The sequence below is a fragment of the Triticum aestivum genome, chromosome 2D (assembly GCF_018294505.1).
Source record: "Triticum aestivum cultivar Chinese Spring chromosome 2D, IWGSC CS RefSeq v2.1, whole genome shotgun sequence".
NCBI classification, from domain to species: domain Eukaryota; kingdom Viridiplantae; phylum Streptophyta; class Magnoliopsida; order Poales; family Poaceae; genus Triticum; species Triticum aestivum.
Genome location: NC_057799.1, coordinates 515,549,572 through 515,570,983, shown reverse-complemented (window position 1 = coordinate 515,570,983; position 21,412 = coordinate 515,549,572). Strand labels below are relative to the sequence as shown.

The following is a 21,412-nucleotide window of genomic DNA, read 5'->3' as shown; positions in this document are numbered from 1 at the left end:
TTGCAGGTAGGCAGTAGAGCTGAATTACAACGCAGACTTGGAAGAATGCAAAACATCAGCTTCGAACGCAGGAGGGCACAAATGACAGGACTGGTGTACAATTGCTGTATGCAACCACAACTAGAAACAAAAGCTGGTCAGGTAGAAGCAGAAGCTGAAACTGGGGGGCTTGCACAGATTCTGAAACAGGAGCTGCGAGTATGGATCGCACAATGCGAGGGAAAAACTGACCTGGGTCGCCGTATCATTCACATTTAAGCAGCAAAACTGGAAAATAGAAACCAGCCTGAGTATTATTAGATCTCAGCAAAGGCTAGTCCCCATGTGAGATGTAAGTCAACAAACAAAAAGACCCCAGCAGATGGCTGCCATAAATATACATTTAGCATCATTAGATCCCAACATGATCATAGACTTTTAAACTAACGCAAGTCCTTCCCAAACTAGAAATGATTTCAGGGTAGTTCAAATACGACCACAGATAGGTAGACGGTTACAGAGTTTCAGACTGCGCAACAACGAAAGTTTGCATGGAGGTGTTCTCCCAGTGCCACCAATGCAGTGCAAATACTACTTCTAACACACCCAAACTCAGTCGAATATCTTCAGGTTTGCATAATAGTGTAAACAATGACCATCACGACCTTAACAGTAAAACATGACCCGCTTCACGTTTTCCTTCAGGGCGGGGAGGGGCCTGACAGCAACATTCCCAAACGGCCTGGTATTGCGTCCGCCCTGTGGAGGGCCACGGGCACCGCTTGCCATGGACCCACTGTCAGAGGTATCCGGCTCCATGTAAAATCTAGCCCGGAAGGCTGCCAAATGTGCATAATATGCTGGAGGCACTGCAAGCAAACGCAATAGTCGGGTCAAATTTTCAAACATTGGTAGTGCAATGTAACACTTAAAAGCGTGAGAATCGTATTTGGACTTACCAATTGATACAGAGCGGGTGCACCTAGCATACCTGAAACAGTAGAAAATGTGTCTTATATTTCTTTACAGAGGGAGTACATTTTAACTAAAAAGGTTTGAGACAGTAAATTACGTGTAGCACAAGTTGTTTGTTAGAGTTTGCAACTCATCAGCAGTGAATTTGTTCTCGTCCCATAGAACGTGATAATGAGCAGGACGGCTAGTTCCCTGAAAGGAATTAAGAGTTAAATCAGCAATCAGCACATTCGACAAAATGCAGACTGCAAATAAAATGCCAACCTGAATGCCAGCGTGGCTACACAAGTAGAAATCGAACTCGGTCGGATGGCAAATCTTTGAATCAACAACTGTGCCTAGAAATAGAGGTCCATTCCACAGTCGTCAGATTCGGAATTGAGTAGCTAAGCAGAAAACAGCTTGTGTGTACAAACAACTAACCAGGCAGTATGTTTCCGCTTCTATCAACAGTACGCTGATCGTTGTGGTTATTAGCAAAGAGCCTGGTGTGATGACGCTTCTGGACGACTACAAAAGTAACTGGAGGCTGGTAATTGGGCTCCAAGGACGCACATGCCTACATGTAGTTAAGAAATGACAGTTAGAGATATTGCGGAGTATTGCCAAATAAGTGTGGCTGGTCAGAGTTTATCAAGAAAAAAGCATGAACGAAGCAATTCTACCTTTCTAATGGCATCAAGTTCATACAAAAGAACTTGATAGAACTGTCCCTCGCTGACACCATCCCTGAAAATACTAATTGTTTAATAACAGACAATTATGTTTACTAAACATGCCCAAGCAAGAATAAGAACCTGTAAAATATGATTCTCTGGGGTTTCTGTCCAGTTGCCCTCTTGAAAGAAATGAGAAGCTCCCTGCAATTTAACAGAATTTACACTGTTAGCAGCAATAGATACTAGAGGAGTGATATGTATCATGAGATTACAAAGATTGTACTTGATCATGCCACCAGTCACAGTTCCTCTTTGGGGATCTTGCCATACTTTGAAAAGATCCTGTATCAACTCTTGCCTATGGGCTTGGGCGCTAACTAATCCTGCATACTTAGTGACCTCAGGCCAGTCTTGGGAAGCAACCACCTGAAGGAAAGAATATTGCACACGATTAGCTTCTAGTACACCTACCTAGCAGGTCCATTGTATCATAGCAGAACTTCAAAAAAATTCATAGTAGCAGTAAGTCACTTACAGCAGCAATGGAAGGACTGGAATCTTCTCCAGGATGAGGGTGTGTAACATCAGCACCAAATATTATTGTTGGTCTGTCACTGACAAGGGGAATCCTCCTTGTCAAGGCATCCACAAGTACAGTATTCCTTCCACCCACCTAAAAAGTAGGAAAACATATGACAACCGAGGTGCACAATAAAGATGGAATGGTTGAAGCACAGTCAAATACCTTAACATTAATCTTAAGAGCTACATTTGCAAGATACTGCTTGCTCATCTTAAAAACATGTTTTGTCAGACAACACTGAGATACCAATCCAAGATCAGTCTCGCAAATCCTTTTGAGATCCCCTGGGAGGGAAAGAAAAATAATAAGCAAAAATATCCTCCAGGCAACCTTTAAATGTCGGTTGGAAGAGATCATACCATAAAGAGAACCATTATTGTCAGGCAGTATTACAATTAGCAGGTCAAGTTCTCTTCCCTGGGGTCTGATTATATTCATGGCATCTTGATAACGCGCCTTTAGTGCTCTTTCTACATGTTCAGGTCTCGCAGTAAGTGGGGGCAGAACAGGTTCAGGTGCAAAGTCCTAAGAAAGAGAGAGAAAGTGAGAATTTTAACACCAGAGAATACAAAATAAGAGAAGTGAACAGATGTATTATGGAAAGCTAGTTGGATGACTCGATCATACCATTCCAGATATTTGGCACATTATAGCAAGCTCATGGCAAAACCCCCTGGCAGCACTATCTTGCACATTCCGAGAGAAGTTTATACATGCCCAGTGACTGACCCTACCACCGTTCACCATTTTCTACCAATGAAAATGAACACATATCAGAACTACATAAAACATAGCATGACAAAAGGGGGGATATGAAGTAAAACTACAGCCACTAGTACCTAGAAAGTAGATGTACATCTAGGTTTAAGAAATGCTAACATCAGAGAGATACCAACCAAAATAATATATGGTTGTTAAGGTAAATCATGCAGATTCATAAAATGTTCACATGTGAAAGAACAAAGTCCATTTTACTACCCTGAACAAAGTTAGTGGTTCACATTACACCCTGATCTTTATTTCGGTTCCTTTTACCCCCTGAACAATCCCAAACCGGACAAAAGACCCCCTTGGGTGGTTTGTCTCAACATGCAACTGATGTGGCGCTGGTCAATGGTGGTTTTGACCTGCGGGTGGGGCCACGAGGATTAACTTAACTGAAACAGGAATTAGCCCATGGTTAATTAGGAAATGGGACCCGTTTGGCAGTGACTAGGGGGGCGCTCAGTGAGGAAATTAGCCCTCGAGGCGACGCTTGATGTCGAGCAGGTCGCGGCGGAGGTCGTCGTCGGTGGGGAACCGCACGTCGATGGCCAGGAACTCGTGGGCCGCGGTGGCGGCGGCCGTGAGGTAATTGGCCGCCAGGGCGCGGCGCGGGCCAGGGCGGACTCGGCGCGGAGCGGAGCAGGGAGGCAGCCGCGCGGTCAAGGTCAGGGGGGCGGGCGAGGAGCGCGTCGAGGCAGGCGTCGAGGGCGCGGTGGTAGGCGACGCACTCGTGGAGCAGGCGGGTGGCGGTGAGGCCGCGGAGGGCGGCGAGGGAGGCCGGGTCGCCGAAGTCCAGGGAAAGGGCGGCATCGGCGGCCGCGTCGGCAGCCGCGGATGAGTCCAGGCGAGGGGAGCGCGGGGTGGGCGCGGCGGACGGCGCGGCCATGGCCGCCGGGTGGATCTCAGTGAGTTCAGATGTGCGGGAAGGGCGAGGAAAGAGAAGGGAGAAAGGAGAAGCAGGGCGTCAGGGCGGCAGCTTGGAACTCCGGCGGTCGCCGGCGTCATCCAGAGGCGGCGGGGTCGGGCGCGGTGCTCGGGAGGGAGGCAGCTGCGAGGGAAGGCTCGGGAGGAGCTCCTCTGTCTCAACCCAGCGTGACGAGGGAGACTCACCCGCAGGTAGAAAGTCAAAACCACCCATTGACCATAGCCACGTCAGCAATCAGTCAAGTCAAACCACCCAGGGACTGATTTTGTCCGGTATGAGATTGTTCAGGGGGTAAAGAGAACCGAAATAAAGATCAGGGGGTTATGTGAACCACCAACTTTGTTCAGGGTAGTAAAATGGACTTTTTTCCATGTGAAACTAGAAGGTCTTCAGGAAATGTGATAGAAGAAATGAACGCAAGAATATGAAGTTAAATAGCATCAATAAAACTCCTGAGTGTAGTATTTAGCAAAGTTGTGTGTTGCAAGGAAGCAGACAATCTAGGTACTGTATGTTATTTTATCTAAGCATAATTTTGTTCCAAATTTCTTGCAGTACGATTCTCCACTACTGTTCCCGGTATGGAAACAGGTAGGTGAAGGCCTTTACAAAAATGATATTACCTCCGTCCCAAAATTCTTGTCTTAGATTTGTCTAGATACGGATGTATCTAACACTAAAACGTGACTAGATACATCCGTATCTAAACAAATCTAAGACAAGAATCTTGGGACGGGTAGAGTAATATTTTAATTTCTGGTGACATTTTATCAAGGTGTACCTTGTTCATCATGTTCCATTGGCCGATCCTGGGCAAGACATCCTTCTCTCTGCCACTATCATGGTATTTAAGCTAATAAAAAAAGGTGTAGTCAGTTGCTACGCACAACGTATGTCCAATATGGTAAGTCAACTGCTGTCTAATCACGTCTGAATAGACTTACTCTTGGCGGAGGCAGAACACGAGCTTCAACCGATGCAAGTCGCTCATCAATTTTTATGCCAAATTCCTGTGCATATGGATCTTCATAGTATGCATTGTGATGCACTGTCTGGTCAAATATGAAAAGTGAGAGAAGAGATTTAGGAAGTCCAGTTTAAATGTATAAAGCTGGTGCAGATTAGAGTGAATCGGTGGGTAGTGTACTAGAATGTAATCAATAATACAGACACAAGAACAGTTCAGATAAATGGCTCATAGCCTCATGGATAGTTCTCTTCCCAAAAACTGTGGTTTTGGCCTTGTGGAGGAATTCCAAGAACTTTATAACTTTATAGATTATTTGATTGCAATAGTGTGGATTGAATACATCGAAGTGGAAATTTTTTGTCAAACTGAGGAGAACACCAAGCAGCAACGCACAAAAAATAGCAAGCGATAGGCAGTTAGGCACAGCATGTCATAAGGCAATTTTGTAACAGCAGTTATAACAGCTTGCATCAGAAATAATATAATGAACAATCACCTGCAAGATGTCCTTCTCACGCTCTTGAGGGCGCTGGCAAGTCACTTTCAGTAGAGCAGTTATCTGTTTCTCATTCAGTCGTTTCGAGTAACGTTGTCCTTCAACAATCTTACAAACCTGATATTTCAGAGTGATAAACTCATTGAACAACTCGACAAGATGCTGAGACTGGATGTAGCACATAGATGAACATATCATTTTCAAATCAATGCAAGCGAGATTGTTCAAGATAGTAACCTCCATAGGAAGATAATTAGGCCTTTGCTGATTGCCCACTTGCAAGCAAGGTAGAGTTGTGTGCTGAATATTAAAACCATAGGTCTCCAGGAAGTATTGCACCACAGTCTTCACAGTACCACGATCATCAACAGGGAATCTACCACATGAAACCAACAGGAAATCAATCGCCAACGAACGCACAAGAGCATAAAGATTTCGGTGTATAAAGCGAGGGAAGAAGCACATACGATAGCTCTCGTGTTGCTTGTGAAGTTAGTCCAGATATACGGTATTTCCTACGCATGTTTCCTCGATGTGTAACCTCAACCTTTACACCTCTTAGGGCTTTTTTAATCTGCAGGAGGGGGGATAATTATGGTAACTCAGCATAAAGCAAATCCGTTAAAAACAGTGAAACAAGTGATGAATCAAACCTTCACACGATCTGAATCAGATAGGGGTCTAACTGAGATGTCTCTGCTCAGAAGCTGAGCAACAAAATCAATCACAGGAAGAGGCTCAATAAATGCAGTAGAAGACATATCTGCAAGAATAAACACCATATAAATCATTATGTCAGCAAGACCACTCCCAATATGTAACCTCCACTAAGATGCTCTGTAAAGTGGAACGTTATGTACTCCCTCCATACCAAAATAAGTGTCGTTGATTTACTACAACTTTGTACTAACTTTATACTAAATCAGTGACACTTATCTTGGGACGGCAGGAGTATTACTTTGGGCCACCCACCACACATTCATCACAACTACTCCCTCCGTTCACTTTTGTAAGTCGTTTCAGACAACTCAAAGTAGATTGTTTTGCACATTGTTTGAAATGTCTTCAAGGTCTTATAAAAGTGAACAGAGGGAGTAATAAAACAACAAATGAACAGTGACACTGAGGCAAAAAAAAACATGAGAGGGATATCTAACCAATATTCAGCGAAAGCCCCATCTGTGTAGGTCTTATACTTTGGTAAAATCCACGCCAGCTTTCCAAACCATCACCAAGTTTCTGACGTCTCCCTAAGTTCGGAGAATAAAATGATCGGCCAACTGGAGAATACCTACAGAAGAAAAACACATGGAAATTATGACCCATACAGCCAGAGAAACAATAAAACAAGACATGGTTTGCTAAAGGATACCTGGCAGTAGGCAGTTCACGCAGCACAATGTCAAGCACCTGAAGAGCTTCTTGAGGTGCATCAGGTTGCCTTCCAGCTAGAAACATAGCCAAATGGTGGAGATCAGCACGAGCAGCAAATTTGATCACCACCCTGAATTGTCTCTCACGCCTTAAAACAAAAGGGATGTCAGTACAGAACTACTATGAACACAATGAAGTACAAATATCACAGCAACAGCATACCTTGGTGCGACTTGACCACCAACAAGGCTTTCTTCTTCGTCATGCAGAGTAATTTCAAATGTCTTTGAAGGAAATGGCAATGGCCCAGCTGTATATAGGCTCTTCCTTCCATCATACGCAGGTAGGCGTCCATCCAATTGAGAATGTCTATAGAGCCTAACAAGTTCTGCCATCACAGCACGATTGACACCACGTGATGTAATCTCTGGAGTTATGGAGACCTGACAAAACAAGATTGTCGATCAAAAATTACAAAATAAAAACGGCAGCGGGGAAAAAGAACTTCATGTAAAGGGCATACATCATATTGGTGAAGGTCTTTATCAGGGAGCTCAGCAAAGAAATGGTTTGCCTTCACGACACACCTATCTCCATGTGTACCCTTTCCAGGGCGCAATGGAAATCTAACTGATTTGCTTGATGCTGGTGCCAGTTGACTGGATTGGCTTGTTGAACTTTGATCAACAATCGCAAGTTTCTGAAACTGTTGCTGGACTTGTCCACTGCTCACCTCTGACACAGGCTGAGAGGATGAGCCAGCTCCCGATGCGGATGGTGAAACCACCGGGGCTTGATATTGGACATACGGGGCTTGGTGCAGCTCGGGAACTGTTCTTGATGGACCTGGAGGAACGTTACGTCCAGCACTACCTCCCCTATGCCCGCCATAGTATGGCTGCGGCACTCCACCACCTCTGGGGCGTGGACCACCACGTCCCTGATAGTCACGTGGTTGATATTCAGGTGGGCCACCCCCCGGATGTCCACGCCCCTGATAGTCACGATGTTGATATTCAGGTGGACCACCACCTGGATGTCCCCGCCCCTGATAGTCACGCTGTTGATATTCAGGTGGGCCACTACCTGGATAGTGTGAAGCTGATCCATGGCCCTGATAGTGCCCACCGCGGCCCTGGTGTTGCCCCCCACCACGGCCATGCTGTTGAGGTGCCAAACCACGTCCTCCACCATGCTGTTGAGGAGCTCTCTCAGCTCGCTGCGAGGAACCCTGCCCAGAAGCTCCCGAAGCTTCCCCAGAACTCTCTCCAGGGCTGCCAGGACCAGTTCTTTTCTTCCTAACCATTATGGCCGCTGCTAAGACAAGAGAGCACCAAAATGTAAGATCATGAGAATGTAAAATATCAAGACTAAAACATATCAAGTATAACTTCATGTAGAATGATGGAATATTAGAATCAAGCATAAACCTAACAACAGAAACGGAATGGGTGCATTTCTCAATTTACACTCTAGGAAGTGCATATAAGACATCACATAGTCTAAACATGTAATCCAACACCTACAATTTGACTGTATCCTCTTATCATATATACTTCTACCTCACAAACAGGAGCAGCTTATCAACCAAGACATGGTATAATCAATTCAAGTCTTAAAAAGAAAAAGATATGGAATGGGTGATGCACAAGAGGGTTTGGGCACACATTCTATAATTTTTAAAGAAGACCTCAATAAATTTTTCGGTTAAAAGTTGGCAGAACTGATGGTTGTAGGGCCAAAGCAAGGCACAAAGGGGATAAAGAAAATCGTGCAACATAACATTACAGAAATACTCCCTTCGTCCCAAAATAAGTGATCAAGTTATCCTAACATAGGGTTGACAGGGCACAAACAATAAAAATATGAGCACTACACCATGATCAAAACTATATTAATAGGAAGTAAAACTAAGCTTATATCAACGAAAACAATAAGGACTAGGTTAACATGCAGCCATAACATAGTAAAAAAAACTGCTGACAAATGTTAAAAAGATTCAGATTGTAAATTAACAATCACAATAAATAAGGTTTTTAAATGTGGTCTATGGCATTCAGGGGTAGGAATATTCAATTGGAAGTATTGCAGCTGTAGCTGGGTATCGCATAAGCTATGCTAGATGTTGTTTTGATATAATACTTATTGCCATAGCAAAATGAGAAAATAGTGAGCTATATTAATCTAGAGTAGGCATGTAATACACACACACACACACAAGCACACATATATATGCATACGGAAATGATTCTACACTCCTGGGAATATGATCCGCTTCTCATATACCTCATAGATGAATTATACCTCTTTATTGCCATATCATATTTCATTAGTAATTACTAGATGCCCCAAAGTGGGTTATATGGAAAACAAATGAGTGTGCATATAACATAATTTGCTGATATACTTAGTTTTGGCATACATACTGATTTTTGTGCATAAAAAGGGTAAAATGCATAAACTAAGGATGAGTACTGATTTTCTTCATACTACTCGTATGAAGTAGCTAAGAATGATTAATGAGTTATATTGAGAATGATAAAGAGGTAGGTGAATCGATTATATCTCTTTATTATTTTTAATATATTTCATTCGTAATTGCTACATGTCCAAAAGTAAGTTCCCTTATTATTTTAAATATATTTCATTTGCAAGTACTAAATACCCCAAAGTGAGTAGTACGGAGAAAAAAAAAATGAGTGCATATATACTGATTTTCTGTTCATAAAATGCAAAAAAGAAAAACAAGGATGTATATACAGACTTTCTTCATACTGCTCGTATTTGAGGTATCTAAAGATAATTAATGAGTTCTATTGAGAATTATCTAAAAATAATTAAGGGGTCCTATATATAGCAAACACCGAAATAAACTCAGAGAAGGAATTTGAACCACAGCTAATATTATCAACAATAAAAAATAATAAAACTTGGATGGAATAAACGAGAACAAAAAGTTACAAATAAATAGCGTACACTAGAGTCAGTATCGTGGGTTTAGGGTTTCCAGCTGTTATGGTGGGATAGCCTCCAACCATGGAATATGTCATGTCCAGAAATCTATAACAGATTATTTAAATACTCGCCAGACAGGAGAGGAAAAGGTTACCAAAGTGAATGCAATAACATATCATCCAAGTCATAGCTGCCTCATGTTCCCCTAATTTTTCTAGAATGGCAGGTGGGAGCCCCACCATGGTTTTATCGCTAAAACAAAGCAAGACAGAGTTCCGCGCTGAAAGAGAGGTACTGCTCATAGCAATTTCAGACGTAATTGCAACATAACCGTCCAGAGTTAAAGTATTCGTTTTCAAGCCTTTTGGCAAAACCCAATATCAATATTATTTAAATCATTTCTCACTATTTACTGACAAGTTGTTATATCCAATCCAAGTGATGTCCTCAAACACGTGGACGCACAATGAAAAAACACTTTCTATACAATAACAGAAACAACCATACTTTCATTTGAACCTCTGTGTTAGCCAGACTAGCTGAGAATAAAATAAATCTAGTAGATTATATCCTTTGAATAAACAGCAGCACCACAAGAAGTGGGGAAATGAATAATGGAGCTGTATTAAAGCCCAGAAGCATCTATACGAAAAAGAAACAGTTTGTGCAATAGATGAAATATGTAGGACTCGATATTGAACACCACCACTACAGCACATAATGAGGACATTCTTATTCCTAGGACCATACGAAATTATGATTGTTTTGCTAATGTCATTTCTAGGACAACTTCCAGTAAGTTATCAACGCACCACGAACACAGATTTTCCCAATATCGTAGGAGATGCTATATTCTTTGCCGTCTAACGAAGGTACAGGGTACAGCATCCCACTGGGAAACGCTTTGCCTCAACCTGAAGTCTAGAGCAGAAACGTGTTCTTATGAGGCTGCAGTTCATCCCGACTTGATGACGCGTTTAAACAAGCTACACGATCAGTTATGCTTAGTAACTGAAAACAAGAGCAAAAACAACCGTCTATACGCCGATTAACAACACTATGCAGAGCTACAGCATTAAGCACGCAAATAACCAATCTGAAATTGTCGCGCGAGCAACGGAACAGAACCAAACAAAAGTGTACGCGCTCCAAAATTAAGGGGAAATGTGGCACACATCGCATGCCGCATGAGAGCTTAGCGGGGGCGAAAAGCATGGGATCAGATCACCCCAAGCTAGATCCGCCGGAATCCGGCGACAAACACCACCGGAATCGAACGAAAACCTCTCAAATCCGCTTCCAACAAAACCCTCTCAAAATGACATAGACACCGACACGGGCGCGATTCCACAATCGCCTCCCAATCGACGGAACACGGACGCGCCCGCAAAAAAAACTAGCGAAACAAGCCGGAGAAAGGGACCGATCCAGAGAGCGGGGGTCGATACCTGAGCAAGCAAGCTCGGCGAACGGCGGCGCGGGAGGAGGCGGTCTCCGGAAGCCCTAGGCCTCGTCCGAGCTCCCCCCACTATCGCTCGCACTGGCGCTGCTCCCTCCCTCTGTCTCCGCCTCCAGTCACCACCACCCTACCCTCGGCTGCTTTTTTGAGGAGGGAAAAGACGACGGCCGCTTGCGGTTAACTAGCAGCAGTGCAGCTCGCTGGGGCGAAAGTGCCGAAGCGATGGCACAGCGTCAGGGTGGAAGCCCGTGTCATGTCCCGGGCGCGCAACGCGGGGCCGGCGGGTCTTGACCCGGAAACCCTGGGCGGACCCGTTTCCAAGCGAGTTCGTGGTGGGGCCCGGTGCGTACGGACGTGGGGGGTTGGCGTATCAATGACAGCGCGGGCCCCGGGGCGGGATTTGGGCCGGATTTGGACGCGAGCGGCTCCTCCTCCCCTCCTCGGACGCGACGCCCCGAGTGGGGAGGGATTAATCGGGTCTGCTAAACAAAATTAAACTAAGATAAGTACTGTACTGAGGTGCCAATGGCGGGGCGGGATGTCAGGAGTGGATAACTGCGCGCTCTGCCGCGGCTCCCCGGGGCCCATAGACGTTTCGGCACCCGATTGGGCGCGCCCCGTTGTGCGCCTCGTGCGCGCCGCACCTTGGCCATCATGGGAGCGCACGCACCCGGTCGCTCGGCACGCTCATTGCCCCGTCGCGCTCGGTGTCAGTACGAGCGAGCAACAGTAATCCCCTCCTGCCAGGAAGAGCATCACGATGCGAGGCAGGCTTTTCCCCGGCGACCGACGGTCGCGCCCGGCGGCACCAGTACTACGTCTGCGCATGCACCGAAGAGGGAATCCGCGGAGGACCGACGTGCGAGGGCGCGACGGGTCACTCGACAAGACCTGTGGGGCCGGGGCGCAATGGGTGGTGCGCGGTACGGTACGGCGGCCGCGCCGCTGCTCGCTGCCGTCCCGTTTTGGTTACGAGGGGAATGGGTCAAAGCGCCGCTCGATGCGTGAGCAGGGAACAGTGACGGGCCTCTGTTGCACGCCGAGGCTACAGGCACAGGGTACCGCGCCCTAGAGGCTGGAGCTACTTGTATGCCCTACCGGTCCAGTGGCTCGGGTTGGTTCCGACTGCGGGGCGCACGGGCCAGTGCGTGGGGGCACACGCATCGCCGAAGGCAAAGCCGATCGACTGTCCTCAATGACGCGATGGCCCCACGCGTCGAGCGGTCCCGCCTCGCAGTGGGACGCTTCGCCGTGGCTGCTGTGGCTCGGGTCCTCCTTCTCCCCGGTGTTGCGGGCCGCGGGGACCCATGTGGGGGGCCGTATCGGGTGGGCTCTCTGCTGGGCCCGGGGCCCGAGGTGAGAGGGCTGGGCGGGGCCACGTGAAATGCCAGGCTCCGGGCTGCCTCGGGCCTGGAGACTAGAAAACCACCAACGGCCTTCTCTGGAGCTAGAGAGAGGAGGGGCTGGCTATTGCGAAATCACTACTTAAAAAATACATGTTGCAAAGAATACTCCACATTACACGTCGCGACAAGTGGCGTATTTGGGAGTTTTTCTTTTTCGTAGATCCGTTTATTCAAAACGTTTTATCTCTTTAACTGTGCGTCCAAATCTCGAACCGTTTTCATCATTGGATTCCTCGCGTCGAGATCTTCAAAATTAGATACCATGTTGATAGGTTTTGACGAACTTTTTTTTCATGAAAAAACCGGACGAAAAAAACCGGGCGAAAAAATCGAACCGGGAGCACGGTTTTTTCCCTTTCCGAAAGAGGCACGCCCGTGCCTCTCGCGAAATCACAACCGTGCCTCTCGTGGAAGCAAAACCGTGACTCTCGTGGAAGGAAAAAAACAGAAAACACGTTTTTTTCGTTTTCGAGAGGCACGGCCGTGACTCTTGTGAAAGCACAACCGTGCCTCTCGCGGAAGCGGAACCGTGACTCTCGCGAAAGAAAAAAAACAGAAAACGTGTTTTTTTCATTTCCGAAAGGCACGGCCGTGACTCTCGCTAAAGCACAACCGTGCCTCTCGCGGAAGAAAAACCGTGACTTTCGCGAAAGGGAAAAAACGCGTTTTTTAGGAAAAAAATTCGAAATTTTTTTATCGAAAATCTAAGAAAGACCGGGGGAAAACCAAAACGTCGAAAAAACCCGGAAAAAATCGTTTAAAAAGCCGAAAACGCGTGCGGAAAAATAAAAAAAATTCGAAAGGAGCGTCCAGAGCACGACACGTGGCGAATGGCTGAGAGCGCGACACGTGGCGAATGGCTGAGAGCGCGTCAAGTGACGCTGATCGTTGCGAGGCTCCCGAAGGAACGCTCGTTAACTAGTTGCTCCCTGCCTATTGCGCAGAGCCCGGACAACGTAGCTCCCGCTCGGTTCTCGAAAAAAAAACCTAGCCCTCGCTCTCGGGTGCAGCCTCCCATTCTGCAGAGTTGCAGCCACGCAGGCCATGCACCGAAGGGGTTACTCGTAGCCTCGTAGGCAGTACCAGCGATGTGCGTAGGCACGAGACACCAGTGTTTCGACCAGGTTCTTGTCCGGTTTCGGTGCTCGGTGCTGCGAGGCGCCACGACGGTAGAGTTTTTCAGCTCGTCCAGCTCTGCGGAAAGCCTGAAATGCTAGTGTTGCGTTCGGCGGAATCTTTGGTCCGAAAGGCCGGCTTGGACAATGGGAAAGACAGGCAAGTTCTGTCGAAAAAAAAGTTGGGAAAGGGAACTTCGGTGGAAACATTCCTTGGTGAAGTGCTTTTACGAAGTGATGGAGAAGGGATATGATGAACTACTGCATTTCAACCATCAGACTGATTCATGTATGTGTTTTATTTGTAATGTTCAAGATGAAGACATCTTTCATGCTCTGATGAGTTGTTCTAAAGCTCGTGCTCTACGACTGGCCTGGAGAGAGTCGTGGAATGTTCCGGATGAAGAGTTCTTCAAGTGCACGGGACCAGATTGGTTATTGATTTTGCTAAGGCAATTGGGCTTGAGGCAGAGAGAGCAAATCTTGTTCTTTTTCTGGCGAGCATGGCATTTAAAAAATGATTTAATTTTTTGAAAGGGGAAAGAATCCATTAATGCCTCTCCATATTTTATGGACAATTATTGTGCCACTTTCACGTCCAGTCACGACACAGTTCAATTGGACGCTAGCAACAATGGTAAGGAGAAGGTGAGCGGTGCTGTAGTTGTTTATGCACCGTTAAAAGATCATGTGGTGTGGACTCCTCCCCCTAATGACCATATCAAGATCAATGTTGGCGCCAGTTTTATGGAGACTACTAATGCAGCCAGTGTGGGGGTTGTAGCTCGTAATCCATCTGGAGAAATTATTGTTTCTTCGTGGATTTTATTGGTCGGTGTCCCAGTGTGAATGAAGCTGAGCTCCGCGCCTGCCTCGCAGGACTTTATATAGGTATCACCTTCACCAATCTATTATTTTAGAGACTGACTGTGCTTTCGTACATTCGTTTCTTGTAAATGAGAAGCTTGACAGGTCCACTCTAACTGATCTAATGGATGAGGCTCTAAGTATATCCAGGATTATCAAAAAAATTAATATTTCAAAGATAAGTCGGATTGCCAATGGGGTGGCACATGAGAATGTGTGACGCCCCCGATTCAATCGTACACTAATCATACACGCAAACGTGTACGATCGAGATCAGGGACTCACGGAAAGATATCACAACACAACTCTAAAACACAAATAAGTCATACAAGCATCATAATACAAGCCAGGGGCCTCGAGGGCTCGAATACAAATGCTCGATCATAGACGAGTCAGCGGAAGCAACAATATCTGAGTACATACATAAGTTAAACAAGTTTGCCTTAAGAAGGTTAGCACAAACTGGGATACAGATCGAAAGAGGCGCAGGCCTCCTGCCTGGGATCCTCCTAACTACTCCTGGTCGTCGTCAGCGGGCTGCACGTAGTAGTAGGCACCTCCGGTGTAGTAGGAGTCGTCGTCGACGGTGGCGTCTGGCTCCTGGGCTCCAGCATCTGGTTGCGACAACCAGGTAGAAAGGAAAGGGGAAAAGGAGGGAGAAAGCAACCGTGAGTACTGTTGGAAATATGCCCTAGAGGCAATAATAAATGGTTATTATTGTATTTCTTTGTTCATGATAATTGTCTATTGTTCATGCTATAATTGTGTTATCCGGAAATCGTAATACATGTGTGAATACATAGACCACAACGTGTCCCTAGTAAGCCTCTAGTTGACTAGCTCGTTGATCAACAGATAGTCATGGTTTCCTGACTATGGACATTGGATGTCATTGATAACGGGATCACATCATTAGGAGAATGATGTGATGGACAAGGCCCAATCCTAAGCATAGCATAAAAGATCGTGTAGTTCGTTTGCTAGAGCTTTTCCAATGTCAAGTATCTTTTCCTTGGACCATGAGATCGTGTAACTCCCGGATGCCGTAGGAGTGCTTTGGGTGTACCCAACGTCACAACGTAACTGGGTGACTATAAAGGTACACTACGGGTATCTCTGAAAGTGTCTGTTGGGTTGACACGGATCGAGACTGGGATTTGTCACTCCGTATGACGGAGAGGTATCTCTGGGCCCACTCGGTAATGCATCATCATAATGAGCTCAATGTGACTAAGGAGTTAGCCACGGGATCATGCATTACGGTACGAGTAAAGTGACTTGCCGGTAACGAGATTGAACAAGGTATTGGGATACCGACGATCGAATCTCGGGCAATTAACGTACCGATTGACAAAGGGAATTGTATACGGGATTGATTGAATCCTCGACATCGTGGTTCATCCGATGAGATCATCGTGGAACATGTGGGAGCCAACATGGGTATCCAGATCCCGCTGTTGGTTATTGACCGGAGAGGCGTCTCGGTCATGTCTGCATGTCTCCCGAACCCGTAGGGTCTACACACTTAAGGTTCGGTGACGCTAGGGTTGTAGAGATATTAGTATGCGGAAACCCGAAAGTTGTTCGGAGTCCCGGATGAGATCCCGGACGTCACGAGGAGTTCCGGAATGGTCCGGAGGTGAAGAATTATATATAGGAAGTCAAGTTTCGGCCACCGGGAAAGTTTCGGGGGTTACCGGTATTGTACCGGGACCACCGGAAGGGTCCCGGGGGTCCACCGGGTGGGGCCACCTATCCCGGAGGGCCCCATGGGCTGAAGTGGGAGGGGAACCAGCCCCTGGTGGGCTGGGGCGCCCCCCATGGGCCTCCCCCTGCGCCTAGGGTTGGAAACCCTAGGGGTGGTGGCGCCCCACCTGACTTGGGGGGGAAGTTTCCCCCCTGGCCGCCGCCCCCCCCCTTTGTAGATGGGATCCAGGGCCGGCGCCCCCCCAGGGGGCCTATATATAGTGGGGGGAGGGAGGGCAGCAGCAACACAGCCCGTGGCGCCTCCCTCTCCCCCTGCAACACCTCTCCCTCTCGCAGAAGCTTGGCGAAGCCCTGCCGAGATCCCCGCTACTTCCACCACCACGCCGTCGTGCTGCTGGATCTCCATCAACCTCTCCTTCCCCCTTGCTGGATCAAGAAGGAGGAGACGTCGCCGCTCCGTACGTGTGTTGAACGCGGAGGTGCCGTCCGTTCAGCACTCGGTCATCGGTGATTTGGATCACGGCGAGTACGACTCCATCAACCCCGTTCATTAGAACGCTCCCGCTCGCGATCTACAAGGGTATGTAGATGCACTCCTTTTCCCTCGTTGCTAGTTTACTCCATAGATGGATCTTGGTGATGCGTAGGAAATTTTAAAATTCTGCTACCATCCCCAACAGTGGCATCATGAGCCAGGCCTATGCGTAGTTACTATGCACGAGTAGAACACAAAGCAGTTGTGGGCGTAGATGTTGCCAACTCTTCTTGCCACTACTAGTCTTATCTTGTTTCGGCGGTATTGTGGGATGAAGCGGCCCGGACCGACCTTACACGTACGCTTACGTGAGACAGGTTCCACCGACTGACATGCACTAGTTGCATAAGGTGGCTAGCGGGTGTCTGTCTCTCCCACTTTAGTCGGAACGGATTCAATGAAAAGGGTCCTTATGAAGGGTAAATAGAAATTGGCATATCACGTTGTGGTTTTACGTAGGTAAGAAACGTTCTTGCTAGAAACCTATACAAGCCACGTAAAAACTTGCAACAACAATTAGAGGACGTCTAACTTGTTTTTGCAGCATGTGCCTTGTGATGTGATATGGCCAGAAGATGTGATGAATGATATATGTGATGTATGAGATTGATCATATTCTTGTAATAGGAATCACGACTTGCATGTCGATGAGTATGACAACCGGCAGGAGCCATAGGAGTTGTCTTTATTTTTGTATGACCTGCGTGTCATTGAATAACGCCATGTAAATTACTTTACTTTATTGCTAAACGCGTTAGCCATAGAAGTAGAAGTAATCGTTGGCGTGACAACTTCATGAAGACACAATGATGGAGATCATGATGATGGAGATCATGGTGTCATGCCGGTGACGAAGATGATCATGGTGCCCCGAAGATGGAGATCAAAGGAGCAAAATGATATTGGCCATATCATGTCACTATTTGATTGCATGTGATGTTTATCATGTTTTGCATCTTATTTGCTTAGAACGACGGTAGTAAGTAAGATGATCCCTTATAATAATTTCAAGAAAGTGTTCCCCCTAACTGTGCACCGTTGCGAAGGTTCGTTGTTTCGAAGCACCACGTGATGATCGGGTGTGATAGATTCTAACGTTCGCATACAACGGGTGTTGACGAGCCTAGCATGTACAGACATGGCCTCGGAACACACGCAATACACTTAGGTTGACTTGACGAGCCTAGCATGTACAGACATGGCCTCGGAACACGGAGGACCGAAAGGTCGAGCATGAGTCGTATAGAAGATACGATCAACATGGAGATGTTCACCGATCTTGACTAGTCCGTCTCACGTGATGATCGGACACGGCCTAGTTAACTCGGATCATGTTTCACTTAGATGACTAGAGGGATGTCTATCTGAGTGGGAGTTCATTGAATAATTTGATTATATGAACTTAATTATCATGAACTTAGTCTAAAATCTTTACAATATGTCTTGTAGATCAAATGGCCCACGTTGTCCTCAACTTCAACGCGTTCCTAGAGAAAACCAAGCTGAAAGATGATGGCAGCAACTATACGGACTGGGTCCGGAACCTGAGGATCATCCTCATAGCTGCCAAGAAAGATTATGTCCTAGAAGCACCGCTAGGTGAAGCACCCATCCCAGAGAACCAAGACGTTATGAACGCTTGGCAATCACGTGCTGATGATTACTCCCTCGTTCAGTGCGGCATGCTTTACAGCTTAGAACCGGGGCTCCAAAAGCGTTTTGAGAAACATGGAGCATATGAGATGTTCGAAGAGCTGAAAATGGTTTTCCAAGCTCATGCCCGGGTCGAGAGATATGAAGTCTCCGACAAGTTCTTCAGCTGTAAAATGGAGGAAAATAGTTCTGTTAGTGAGCACATACTCAGAATGTCTGGGTTACACAACCGCTTGTCTCAGCTGGGAGTTAATCTCCCGGATGACGCGGTCATTGACAGAATCCTTCAGTCGCTTCCACCGAGCTACAAGAGCTTTGTGATGAACTTCAATATGCAGGGGATGGAAAAGACCATTCCTGAGGTATATTCAATGCTGAAATCAGCGGAGGTGGAGATCAGAAAGGAACATCAAGTGTTGATGGTGAATAAAACCACTAAGTTCAAGAAAGGCAAGGGTAAGAAGAACTTCAAGAAGGACGGCAAGGGAGTTGCCGCGCCCGGTAAGCCAGTTGCCGGGAAGAAGTCAAGGAATGGACCCAAGCCTGAGACTGAGTGCTTTTATTGCAAGGGAAGTGGTCACTGGAAGCGGAACTGCCCCAAATACTTAGCGGACAAGAAGGCCGGCAACACCAAAGGTATATGTGATATACATGTAATTGATGTGTACCTTACCAGTACTCGTAGTAGCTCCTGGGTATTTGATACCGGTGCGGTTGCTCATATTTGTAACTCAAAACAGGAACTGCGGAATAAGCGGAGACTGGCAAAGGACGAGGTGACGATGCGCGTCGGGAATGGTTCCAAGGTCGATGTGATCGCCGTCGGCACGCTACCTCTGCATTTACCTACGGGATTAGTTTTAAACCTCAATAATTGTTATTTAGTGCCAGCTTTGAGCATGAACATTGTATCTGGATCTCGTTTAATTCGAGATGGCTACTCATTTAAATCCGAGAATAATGGTTGTTCTATTTATATGAGAGATATGTTTTATGGTCATGCCCCGCTGGTCAATGGTTTATTCTTGATGAATCTCGAACGTGATGTTACACATATTCATAGTGTGAATACCAAAAGATGTAAAGTTGATAACGATAGTCCCACATACTTGTGGCACTGCCGCCTTGGTCACATTGGTGTCAAACGCATGAAGAAGCTCCATGCAGATGGACTTTTGGAGTCTCTTGATTACGAATCATTTGACACGTGCGAACCATGCCTCATGGGTAAGATGACCAAGACTCCGTTCTCCGGAACAATGGAGCGAGCAACCAACTTATTGGAAATCATACATACCGATGTGTGCGGTCCAATGAGTGTTGAGGCTCGCGGAGGATATCGTTATGTTCTCACTCTCACTGATGACTTAAGTAGATATGGGTATGTCTACCTAATGAAACACAAGTCTGAAACCTTTGAAAAGTTCAAGGAATTTCAGAGTGAGGTTGAGAATCAACGTGACAGGAAAATAAAGTTCTTACGATCAGATCGTGGTGGAGAATATTTAAGTCACGAATTTGGTACGCACTTAAGGAAATGTGGAATCGTTTCACAACTCACGCCGCCTGGAACACCTCAGCGAAACGGTGTGTCCGAACGTCGTAATCGCACTCTATTGGATATGGTGCGATCTATGATGTCTCTTACCGATCTACCGCTCTCATTTTGGGGCTATGCTTTAGAGACTGCCGCATTCACTTTAAATAGGGCTCCGTCGAAATCCGTTGAGACGACACCGTATGAATTATGGTTTGGGAAGAAACCTAAGCTGTCGTTTCTAAAAGTTTGGGGATGCGATGCTTATGTCAAGAAACTTCAACCTGAAAAGCTCGAACCCAAGTCGGAAAAATGCGTCTTCATAGGATACCCTAAGGAAACTATTGGGTATACCTTCTACCTCAGATCCGAAGGCAAGATCTTTGTTGCCAAGAATGGGTCCTTTCTGGAGAAAGAGTTTCTCTCGAAAGAATTAAGTGGGAGGAAAGTGGAACTTGATGAGGTGATAGTCACCCCTTCCGAACCGGAAAGTAGCGCAGCGCGGGAAGATGTTCCTGTGGTGCCTACACCGACTGGGGAGGAAGTTAATGATGATGATCATGAAGCTTCGGATCAAGTTACTGCTGAACTTCGTAGGTCCACAAGGACACGTTCCGCACCAGAGTGGTACGGCAACCCTGTCCTGGAAATCATGTTGTTAGACAACGGTGAACCTTCGAACTATGAAGAAGCGATGGCGGGCCCGGATTCCGACAAATGGCTAGAAGCCATGAAATCCGAGATAGGATCCATGTATGAAAACGAAGTATGGACTTTGACTGACTTGCCCGATGATCGGCGAGCCATAGAAAATAAATGGATCTTTAAGAAGAAGACAGACGCGGATGGTAATGTGACCATCTATAAGGCTCGACTTGTCGCTAAGGGTTATCGACAAGTTCAAGGGGTTGACTACGATGAGACTTTCTCACCCGTAGCGAAGCTGAAGTCCGTCCGAATCATGTTAGCAATTGCCGCATTCTATGATTATGAGATATGGCAAATGGACGTCAAAACGGCATTCCTTAACGGCTTTCTTAAGGAAGAATTGTATATGATGCAGCCGGAAGGTTTTGTCGATCCTAAGAATGCTAACAAGGTATGCAAGCTCCAGCGCTCCATCTATGGACTGGTGCAAGCATCTCGGAGTTGGAACATTCGTTTTGATGAGATGATCAAAGCGTTTGGGTTTACACAGACTTATGGAGAAGCCTGTGTTTACAAGAAAGTGAGTGGGAGCTCTGTAGCATTTCTCTTATTATATGTGGATGACATACTATTGATGGGAAATGATATAGAATTCTTGGAAAGTATAAAGGCCTATTTGAATAAGTGTTTTTCAATGAAGGACCTTGGAGAAGCTGCTTATATATTAGGCATCAAGATCTATAGAGATAGATCAAGACGCCTCATTGGTCTTTCACAGAGTACGTACCTTGACAAGATATTGAA

General features: G+C 46.3%; 1 protein-coding gene across 2 annotated transcripts; it reads right to left on the bottom strand.

The window, feature by feature from the left end:
* Positions 1 to 332: 332 nt before the first annotated feature.
* Positions 333 to 11,372, bottom strand: LOC123054155 (protein argonaute 1B). Of its 2 annotated transcripts, none has more exons than XM_044477855.1 (23): positions 11,130 to 11,372; positions 7,250 to 8,040; positions 6,949 to 7,169; positions 6,725 to 6,874; positions 6,510 to 6,643; positions 6,006 to 6,115; positions 5,820 to 5,926; positions 5,590 to 5,728; positions 5,353 to 5,469; positions 4,831 to 4,938; positions 4,668 to 4,739; positions 2,824 to 2,946; positions 2,556 to 2,721; positions 2,359 to 2,480; positions 2,149 to 2,286; positions 1,897 to 2,039; positions 1,752 to 1,814; positions 1,620 to 1,683; positions 1,378 to 1,513; positions 1,219 to 1,292; positions 1,052 to 1,146; positions 939 to 970; positions 333 to 848 (listed from the first exon to the last, which is right to left on the bottom strand). In XM_044477855.1, exons 2-23 carry the CDS (start codon positions 8,030 to 8,032, stop codon positions 646 to 648), a joined length of 3,300 nt encoding a protein of 1,099 aa, XP_044333790.1. In that variant the 5' UTR covers positions 8,033 to 8,040; positions 11,130 to 11,372; the 3' UTR covers positions 333 to 645. The 2 variants fall into 2 exon arrangements, with proteins under 2 accessions (XP_044333790.1, XP_044333791.1); XM_044477856.1 differs by having other exon boundaries at positions 7,250 to 8,043; positions 11,130 to 11,350.
* Between the last annotated feature and the right edge of the window lie 10,040 nt (positions 11,373 to 21,412).

Bases quoted from the DNA above. Each gene is read 5' to 3' on its own strand.
- LOC123054155 (XM_044477855.1), bottom strand. From the start codon at position 8,032: ATGGTTAGGAAGAAAAGAACTGGTCCTGGCAGCCCTGGAGAGAGTTCT. The intron at 2,287-2,358 runs GTATTTGACTGT...CCTACTTTTTAG, and splicing joins CTCTTAAGATTAATGTTAAG to GTGGGTGGAAGGAATACTGT. The intron at 1,147-1,218 runs GTTGGCATTTTA...AATTCCTTTCAG, and splicing joins GTAGCCACGCTGGCATTCAG to GGAACTAGCCGTCCTGCTCA.